The 9,003-nt window shown below is 59.2% G+C and overlaps 2 protein-coding genes across 7 annotated transcripts; one reads left to right on the top strand and one right to left on the bottom strand.

Annotated features, from left to right (window-relative positions):
* Positions 1–554: 554 nt before the first annotated feature.
* Positions 555–4,943, top strand: mepceb (methylphosphate capping enzyme b). Of its 3 annotated transcripts, none has more exons than XM_086165479.1 (9): positions 555–1,027; positions 1,197–1,342; positions 1,424–1,676; positions 1,792–2,012; positions 2,110–2,395; positions 2,513–3,077; positions 3,163–3,375; positions 3,454–3,568; positions 4,117–4,943. In XM_086165479.1, exons 3-9 carry the CDS (start codon positions 1,444–1,446, stop codon positions 4,167–4,169), a joined length of 1,686 nt encoding a protein of 561 aa, XP_086021605.1. In that variant the 5' UTR covers positions 555–1,027; positions 1,197–1,342; positions 1,424–1,443; the 3' UTR covers positions 4,170–4,943. The 3 variants fall into 3 exon arrangements, with proteins under 3 accessions (XP_086021605.1, XP_086021606.1, XP_086021608.1); XM_086165480.1 differs by having other exon boundaries at positions 564–1,027; positions 1,197–1,296; XM_086165482.1 differs by having other exon boundaries at positions 571–1,027; positions 1,197–1,228.
* Positions 4,944–8,891, bottom strand: LOC147223142 (uncharacterized). 4 transcript variants are annotated; one of them, XM_086165477.1, is made up of 6 exons: positions 8,635–8,891; positions 8,286–8,494; positions 7,995–8,144; positions 7,178–7,213; positions 6,713–6,897; positions 4,944–6,641 (listed from the first exon to the last, which is right to left on the bottom strand). In XM_086165477.1, exons 3-6 carry the CDS (start codon positions 8,055–8,057, stop codon positions 4,961–4,963), a joined length of 1,965 nt encoding a protein of 654 aa, XP_086021603.1. In that variant the 5' UTR covers positions 8,058–8,144; positions 8,286–8,494; positions 8,635–8,891; the 3' UTR covers positions 4,944–4,960. The 4 variants fall into 4 exon arrangements, with proteins under 4 accessions (XP_086021603.1, XP_086021602.1, XP_086021601.1 ...); XM_086165476.1 differs by having other exon boundaries at positions 8,286–8,475; XM_086165475.1 differs by having other exon boundaries at positions 8,286–8,891.
* Positions 8,892–9,003: the final 112 nt, after the last annotated feature.

Below are 9,003 nucleotides of genomic sequence, written 5' to 3'. Positions count from 1 at the left end.
CGATGTCTCAAAGAGCTATCTCCTTTAACTTTTGTCCTTCAACACTGGAGTAGTTTCCTGCCCTGACGTCACATGTTTTGGTCACGGCAGGCTGCAGTACTCGTCATGGCCGATAGGGGGCGGCGGGGAGCCCTCCGAGCCCGAGGAGGAAAGCTTCCGGCAGACAAACTTGAGGCAAAACTTCTCCCATGTGCCGTGTGGGAGCCTACCGTGCCTGTAAGACCCGCGTCGGGGTGGAGGGGCCCGGAGACGGGCGGTCCCCGTCATTCCGGTCCATGTCGTACCCGTTAGCGCGCTCCGCCGTTCCCGCCGCCGGTCGCGCGTCACACGCAGCCTCCGGTCAAGTCGTCGGGCTCGGTGCGCGTGTTTCCTGTCAGGCGCCGCTCCGGGCACCTCTGCCTCCGCCGGCCGGAAGTCGTCAGTCGCTGCGAGCGCGATCGGGTCTCTGATTGGTTGCCGCATGAGTAGGCGGGAGTTCATCCCTGCGTGTGAGCAGTGGATTGGATGGCCGCTCCGATGAGGGGGCGGGGCCTCAGGAACGGGATAAAAATAAGGGCCGCGCCGTCGGCCGGGCGGGGGGACTAATCTGGGAGGGCGAGCGCTAGCGGCTACATGCTAACGCAGAGGCGGCCACACGCACACTGTGATACATACACACACGCGTGCACGGGTGCGCCGGTAGCCCTGTGCGCGGGCTCGTTTCCACGCGCACGGCACGTTTTCCGACGGTAATTTTTGTCTTTTGACGTGTACGTGTTTTAGCTGCATGCTAGCCATTTCCTGCACGCTAGCCGGGGCTGGCTAGCCAGAAGCTAACTGTTGCTTCTTGTTGTTTTGAATAATTCATGACGTCAAACCGCGATTGGCGGAGTCAGCGGCTTGGGCGGGGCTAGCACACACACACACACACACACACACACACACACACACTCACACACACACAAATAAGTCTATTTATGTCACATACACACACGCACTCCGGAAGTGTGTGTGTCGCTGGAGGACGGAGCGAAGACCCCAAGACAAAGTGAGTATCCGATCGATCGATTATCGATGACCGTGGAGCTGCAGCCCTGCCAGGTGTGTTTGCGTTCCTTTGCGGAGCAGCTGACACAACTGGAGGGAAAAATAGTTACAAAGAAAAGTTAGAGGATCGATGATCAGAAATCACCGACGAGCTGTTTGTTTTTTTGCAGCGGCTGATCGCCGGTTCAATTCCCGGCTCCCTGTGAGTACTAAGTGTCCTTGTGCAAGACCCCGGGCCTCCCTGGACGGCAGCTCTGCAACACACCACCTGTGTGTGTGCAAGCATGGCAAAGGCCACTGCTTCAATTCTAAATAGGTTTCTATTTATTTATAAGTCATGACCTCCGGCTCTGCCATGTGAATTCCATTGGCTAACCAGCTCACGAACCCCCCTTAGATCCCAGTGATTGGCTGAAGATGATCAGGATGTCATTGGACAAAGGGACCGTCCTCCCTCGTGAGGCGCCGCCTCAGAAGATCGCCAAGAAGCGCTACTCGATGGGCGCCGCCTTCAGGGGGCCGGCCAAGCGCCGCCGCCGCGCCAACAGCGACGGCCAATCGGAGTCCTTGCTGCCAACTCACTTCCTGCTGGGCGGAAACATCTGCGACCCGCTCAACCTGAACTCGTTGTTAGACGAAGACATCAACAGGTGAGAGAGTGAACGGGTGTCCAGTAGGTGCGGAAGGGGAGGTAAGACATGGGGGGGCACCGGGAGGTCCGGGAAGATGATGGATTAAGCTCTCCCTCCCCGCCGCCGTCATCAGGGCGACCAATCAGGAGACACCTCAGTGCTCACCACTACCGTCACGAGGTGGAGACCCCGTGGAGATTCTGGTTCCCCGGGACATCACCGACCCCCTGAACCTGAAAGGAGATGGGGGGGACGGGGCGGAGGCGGGGGGCGTCCTGCTGTCCCCCCTCAAGTCCCGTAGGAGACACAGGAACAGGCAGCACGGAGGCGGGGAAAAGGAGGCGGCGCCCACAGGTGAGACGCCTGCTGTATGTTGGTGCGCCCTCCTGCTTTGAGGGAACCCCGGGGGTTCCCCGACGTCCAGGTCAGGAGTGTGTGATCTGTCCTGCAGTTCCCCCGGCCGCCAGAGAGGGCAGCGTTCCGACGTCCCCCCTCCCCTGTGAGCTCAACACGGCCATCACCTGTCGGGAGGACCTGGCTCCGCCCCCCGTCCTCCACCGGAGACACACCCACCCCCCTCCGGGCCACGCCCCCAAGGCCTGTAACCCCGGTGACGGTCGCCACCGGAGACGGAGACGGGCCGCCTCGGCAAAGCCGGCAGAGACGGTGGCAAAATCCGCCGCCGCCGCGCCGAGCAGGTTCCACACTCCGCTGGCGGGATCGGCTCGGGCGACCAGGTAGGTGCTCAGCTGCTGCCGGGTCTGCGTCAGGTGACCCGGACCTCCTGCGTGGGAAGGTGAATTGTGTGGAACGTCCTAGAAGCTCAGATGTAAAGGGAGGACCTGTGCTCGCAGGGACGGAGGACCTCTGCCCGGAGCCGCTCGGCCACCGCAGAAGAAGGACAAGCAGCGCTACGAGTACGGCAACCACAGCCGTTACTACGGCTACCATGGTTCCTACGGCAACGGGTGGGAAGGTCGCATCGGGGCGGACGAGGACCCGAGGCTCCGTCTGCTGGAAGCCGATTGGTTCAGAGGGAAGCGGGTCCTGGACGTGGGTTGCGGCGCCGGTCACATGACGCTAGCTGTGGCGCGCAGGTTTAACCCCGCCCACGTCCTCGGGGTGGAGCTGGACCCGAGGCTGGTGCACGCCGCCAAACAGAACATCAGGCACTTCCTGTCCCATGACCTGGTGGAGCAGGAGAGGAGACGGCGCTCGGACGACCTCCTGGCCAGGAGGGAGGAGCTGAAGGCGGAGGAGGGCGAGGTGAAGGTGGAGGCGGAGCTCCAGAGAGCGCTGCGCCTCCTCTCGTTCCCCTCGTCGCTGCTGTCCACCCGAGGACCTCTCTCCGCTCCCCCTCTCCTCCTCCCTCCACCCCCCTCCTCCCGCAGGTTCCCCGAGAACATCACCTTCATCCAGGTGAGTCCCAGACGGCCAATCGGAGCCCAGGGCGTCTTGAGGACCCCCCAGAAAGTGTCGTTAAACACTGCTGCGACCCCCCCAGGGCGACTACGTGTCGGAGCAGGAGGCGTGGCCTGGCCGGGGCCAGTATGATGTCATCATGTGTCTGGGCGTCACCAAGTGGGTGCAGCTGCAGCGAGGCGACGCCGGCGTGCTGCGTCTCTTCAGACGAGCCTATCACAGCCTGGCTCCGGGAGGACTCTTCCTGCTGGAGCCGCAACCATGGCGCCGCTACAGCCACAGCAAGAGAGCCTCGGTAACACACGCTCACACCCGCACTCCGATTGTGACCTGGGGAGAGTGACGCTTAAAGGTGTTTGTCCCCGTTGCCTAGGGAACCACTCACCGCAACTACAGGAGAGTCCGACTGAAACCGGAGCAGTTCACCTGCTGCCTGACCGACAGCGTGGGCTTCAGCTCCTACAGGCTGCTCACACACACACACACAGGTACACACAGGTCAACATGATGACAGCTACACACACACACACAAGTGTGCACACACACCAGCCTATGAATCTGGCCTCATCGACTCCTGCAATACCCCGCCCTCTGTGTCATTCAGCTGCTGTGATTGGCTGTTTGCTCCTGCGCCTTTGATGGCGTGTCACATGACACACCCTACGTGTCAATCACAGCAGCTGAGGGTGATGAAGGTGATGAAGGTGGGGTTCCTGATGCTGAGAGGCTGAGGGACCACCTGGGGTGGTCCTGGTGGAAGCCCTGGGCTTCCCCCCGAGCCATGTTCTGCTCCTAGCAGGAGCTTCAGAGGTGCCGGCTGACAGGCGGAGCTTCTCCCAGTCGTTCCTGGGCCTCCTCCGATGTCCGGCTGCTCTTGGTTTGACGTCGGGCCGGGTCTTCTCCCTCTTCACCCGTCTGCGTTCTCTTCGATGAAGCGCTGAGCGTCCGCGACCATCTCTCTGGTCTCAGCGGGTGACAGGAAGTGATGTTAGAGCCGGACCCTCCGACAGGAAGTGACGTTTGACTCTGTCTCCAGGCAAACAGCGGCCCATCTACCTGTTCCACAAAGGCCCGGCCTCCAGGAAGTGATGTCCCCGGCGAGGCGGAGGCGCCCGATCGGACGGCGGGTCGTGACCTCTGGCCCAGGACCCGTGGACAGGAAGTGACTCGTCCGCTCGGCGCGGACTCCCGTCTCCCTGCGTGTCCTTGTGTTTTGGTTGAAAATAAAGGAAGCTGACCCGCTGCCCTGTTGGTTCTTGGGCTCCAGAGGTGAACAGATCTGGCAGATCCTACGTGACCTTCAAATAAACCCAGTGGATTTCCTTTATTATGAAACCGCCGCAACAGGAAGTGCTGACTTAGCATTAGCCACAAGCTACCGGAACCATGTTCAGGCTAATAGTGGCCCCGAAGCAGCACCAGGACACAGGTTTCACTCAGAGGCCGTTTATTGGGCGAACCTTCACCGCTGGGGTGAAGCCGCACCTCCTGCCGGACCATCCGCTCAGATGATCTCCACGCAAATCGTCCAGCTCTACTCTGATCTGCACTTTTTGATGGGGAGTGCAGGCCTTAAGATCTATTGAAGTCAAAGTTAGCATCTGACCGTCAACCTCAAGCCGGGCTCCTCGCCCAATGGGCGCCAAGGTTTCCATTGGTCCTGGAGGGGAAGCCTCAGCAGATGCTAAGGAGGTTCGCTCCGGCCAGAAGAACCCTCTTCTTCGTGTTCTTTGGTTTTGCTGAGGACGGAGAGAACAGGACGGGGTGGGCTGAGACGGTCGGCTCCGCCAGCTCCGAGGTGACTGTCCTCCCGAAGTAAAGATCCTCCCCATAAACAGCCTCATTAAAAAGAAAAAAAACAAATACATTTTCATTTGTCTTTATTTGGTCTCCTCGCTGCTGCTAGCCCGTCTCACGCTAGCCCGCCGCATGCTACCTCTTCCATCGGACCCCTGACCGTTAGGAGTGGACCACCCGCTGAAGAAGTCCAGGATCGGGTTCAGGTAGAAGCCGGGGCCTGGTCGATGGTGTCGCGGCGCCCCCTGTGGACGAAGCGCAGATGCTTCTCCGGCCTTGGCCTGGGACCCCCCTTCCACGGCCCCGTGGGCGTGGCTGATGGGGCCGAGGGAGCCGAAGCGATACGGTTTCCTTCGAGGAGTCGTGAACGGAGACACTGCGTTTTCCCTGCTGTTAGCATGCGAATTTGGATGAGGATTATTAGCATACGGGTTAGCGTGTACGCCGCCCGCCCGGCCCCTCTCTGCATTAGCTTTAGCATCGACGCTGGCTGTGTCCTCGGGGTTCGGTCCGTGCTCTGCTGTTCCAGCCCCCTTGGTGTTCACCTTTGCTGTAGCTTCTGAGCTAACACTGTCAATATCTTCTGCGCTGACGGCTTGCACGGTAGGATCGGTGCCAACGGCAGTGTTAGCATGCTCACCAGGGGCGCCGGTGGTAGCACTGGTGGGGTCCGCTTCAACGCTAGCATAGTTAGCTGTTGCGTGTCCATTGACGTCTCCATCCTGGCCCGCGGCGCCGACGCTGTCGGCCTCGGTCTGCTGAGCTTCTTCGCTAGCCTCAACGTTAGCATGTGACGGCCCGCCTCGGACCGGGGTCTCCTCAGATTCCTCCTCACTGAGGGTGGAACTGGAGTTCAGACCAGGGGCGAGGTGAGAGTCCGACACAGACGTCGGCGAAACGTGGAGAAGAAGCTCGGCGCTGGATGAGTTGACCCCTAAGCCGAGTCCAGGAGATCCAGGTCCTGGTGCAGGATACGCTTCGGAGCTGGAACTGTCGGAGTTCACCTGGGTTTCAGAGGGAACGGCATCGGAGAAAACAGGAGGCTGGGAGGAAGAAGGGCCCGGTGGGACCTCTGGACCAGAACCTGGAGCGGAGCCCGGACTCTCCTCAGAACTCCCCACGTTGAAGGCGGTGTCAAAGCCAGTCACTTCTTGGGACTCGTTGTTGTTCGGCCGGACCGTCGGTGCTACTCCCTGGTCCGGACTCGCCGGACCCAGACCGGGTTCGACCTGGGACCCGCCAACTTCGTTTGCTGTGTGTGAAACCTCTTGGCTCTCGGGTTCGGCGTTCGGCCCGCCGCGGTTTGCTGTCGGTCCTGGATCATCAGATCCGGTTCTTGGTTGACTCCGGGACCCGGTGGACTCCGGGACCTCATCGCTGTCAGAATCAGGTCCGGTTGGATCCTGGTAGTGTCCGCCCAGCGCCGCCATCAGCCCCTGCGTGCCGGAGAACAGATCCACCACCTTCTGGATGGAGTGGAAGGCCTCCTGAAGGGCAGAACCCGACCTGATGACTCTGCCGGAGCGAGAGCTGCTGTCCCGCAGGTCTGGGACGGCCCCCGCAGACGTGGGGCCGCCGCCATTGAACGGGCGCTCTACGCCGCCGCGGAGCGTGGCTTTATGGCCCCCCTCCTCCTCCGACGCCACCGGTGACGGCTGGTCGCTCTGCATCTCTTCCGAAGACCAGTCCTCCTCCTCGCCGCCCGCCGCCGCCACCCTGGACGCCTCCTCGCTGCTGACGCCTTCGCTCTGGCTGCTGGAGCCGCTGCGGTCCAAACAGAAGCGGGCGTTCAGCGGCGGGAGGAGCCAGAAGGGCCGACAGGAAGTGGCTCTTACCTCCGCTGGCCGGCCGTCCCGCTGCCCTCCTGCTCCGGGCCCGTGAGGAAGATGGCGAAGCTCACGCTCCGCTTGGATTTTTGGTCCTCGATGCTGACCATCACACCGGGCGTGGCCGCGCTCTCCGTGGGCGGGGCTTTGTCGTAAGTGGGCGAGGCTTCAGGGTTAGTGGGCGGGGCTTGCTGCTGGGAACACAGAGCGAGGAGACAAGGTCAGGGTTCCAGGAGGTCCTGAAATGTTGTCATACTCGCTCCCTAACTGTGGGACTGCTCCAAAACATTCTGGGTGTTGTTTTCTCATTTTCAGACTGGTTAACTGAAAATGTTCTGGCTGTGGTTCCCTAATCTCTGGGGTTGCTTCTGGAATGTTCTCGGACTCGTTCCCTGACGGCGGGAAGGAGACACCCGGTGAAGGAGGAGCGAAGCCCGGTCAGCTCCTGGACCGGACCGGAGACCTTCTGATTACCTGCAGAGCCTCGTCAGACCAGGAGCCAAACTCCACCTGGAGAAACACACACAAATTTCATCTCTGAGCTGTGATTGGCTGAGGGCTGAGACCATGTGACTCTGCTAAAATAGACTCGACATGTTGATTGGGCGTGCAGATGTGAGTGTGTGTGTGTGTGGTTTGTGGTTTCTGGCATCACAAACTGTGTTTTACATTGAACTCACAGATTTAGATGCGACAGGAAACACAATCAGTAAATATAGACACACACACACACACACGCAATTAAAGTCCCCAGACGGCACACACACTAATTTGAAGCTCGTGCTCTCAGAGTGTTTTCTAAATCGGGGTTTTGCAGTTCAAAGTACCAGATGGAGTATTTTCAGCCTGCTATTTGAATCCCTTGGGAGTACTTCTTACTCAAATACCTCTTCGAATTACTGGACAGACGGCTGGCTGGAAAGACAAGGAGGTCGACCGACTTGCTAAGAAGATAGATATTAGCATGCTAACACATTTGAAATCAATTGACAGGCCGAACATAGCATGTAGCATGCAGCTGTTTAGAAAATACGTATGTTTACCGACTGAGGAGATACGCTTAGATACTTAGATTTTTACATGCGGCTACAAACCGTCGGCAGGCGCTCTCTGCTAATAAGCAACGAGTTGCTGACATTTTGCTTGTGGTGTTAGCCAGGATACGAAGGGCAGGTTGTGTGTGTTCAGGTTGTTGCTCTGTCTGGACATTGGGATCCGAGTATTGTTGTGTACCAGTGTGTGCGTGCACGTGTGTGTGTCTGGCTGCCCCCTGCTGGCAGGGCGCTCTTACCGGGAGCGAGGTGGCCGAGCGCAGCAGCAAAGAGGCAAGGAGGAGCAGCGGTGGCGTCCACATCCTGGCCAGAAGCTTCCAGGCCGGCAAACGGGTGAGAAGGTGTGAATGAGCTCCACCGATGAGCGGCCAACGTTCACCCTTTCAGGTCTGCAGGACCAAAGCAGGCGCTGAACCAACAGGTTAGCATAGCATGGAACTCCAGCTGTGTGTCTGGGAACCGCTAGCACGGTACTCAGCCGCTGGCCAAAACACCAATCGCCATCAGCGGGAGATGTCACAGGTGCTCACCTGAGGGGCTCCAGAAGAGATCCACAAAGAGGGAGCACTGCGACGGCCGTCCGGGTCAGGATGGAGACAGAAGAGAAACGTCCGGACCGAAGAACGCTCGGTCCTTTCTAGCCTGACCTCTAAGAACAGGCCACGCCCCCTCGCCACACCCACCGGACACTGATATTTTAGGAGCTCCAGTTCCGCCCGGCTACACAAAAATGTTAATGCTTGGGTTTGAGAACAAATGACAGGCTGGAAGGTTAGAACTGATGTGGGCGTGCACACACACACAAACTGACATAGACACACACACATGAATAAAGACAAGGACGGACACACACTCACACACACACACTTTCTCACTTACCCTCTACACCGAGTTCCATTGTCCCACCTGGAGATATTTGTCTCCACTGCTGAAGGTCATCTTCCATCTTCAGCAGGTCAGCTGACCCCATGAGGAACCTTGGGTTGACCTTGAACTCGTTGGATCTGTCCAAAGCCATGGCGAGAAGGTCCTGGTCATGAGCTCAGAATTATGACACGTTGATGTTTGTTGCTTTGTATTTTTCTGTGGCCGCCAGCTACTGCAGGAAACATGGTGCGGCCCATCTGCCGAGCGCAGGGCGAGCGCAGGGCGAGCACAGGGCAAGGCGGTGTGTGAAGGTTCGGATCCAGTATCTGACCTTCTTCCATTGATCTACTGATCAACAACATCTGAGCACAGGTATCCTGC

This window comes from Fistularia commersonii, chromosome 19 (genome assembly GCF_037954325.1).
Source record: "Fistularia commersonii isolate RoL2024-O1a breed Wild chromosome 19, RoL_Fcom_v1.0, whole genome shotgun sequence".
In the NCBI taxonomy this organism is placed as follows: Eukaryota; Metazoa; Chordata; class Actinopteri; order Syngnathiformes; family Fistulariidae; genus Fistularia; species Fistularia commersonii.
Note: the sequence above shows the minus strand (reverse complement) of the source record. Positions and strands in the feature narration are given on the sequence as shown.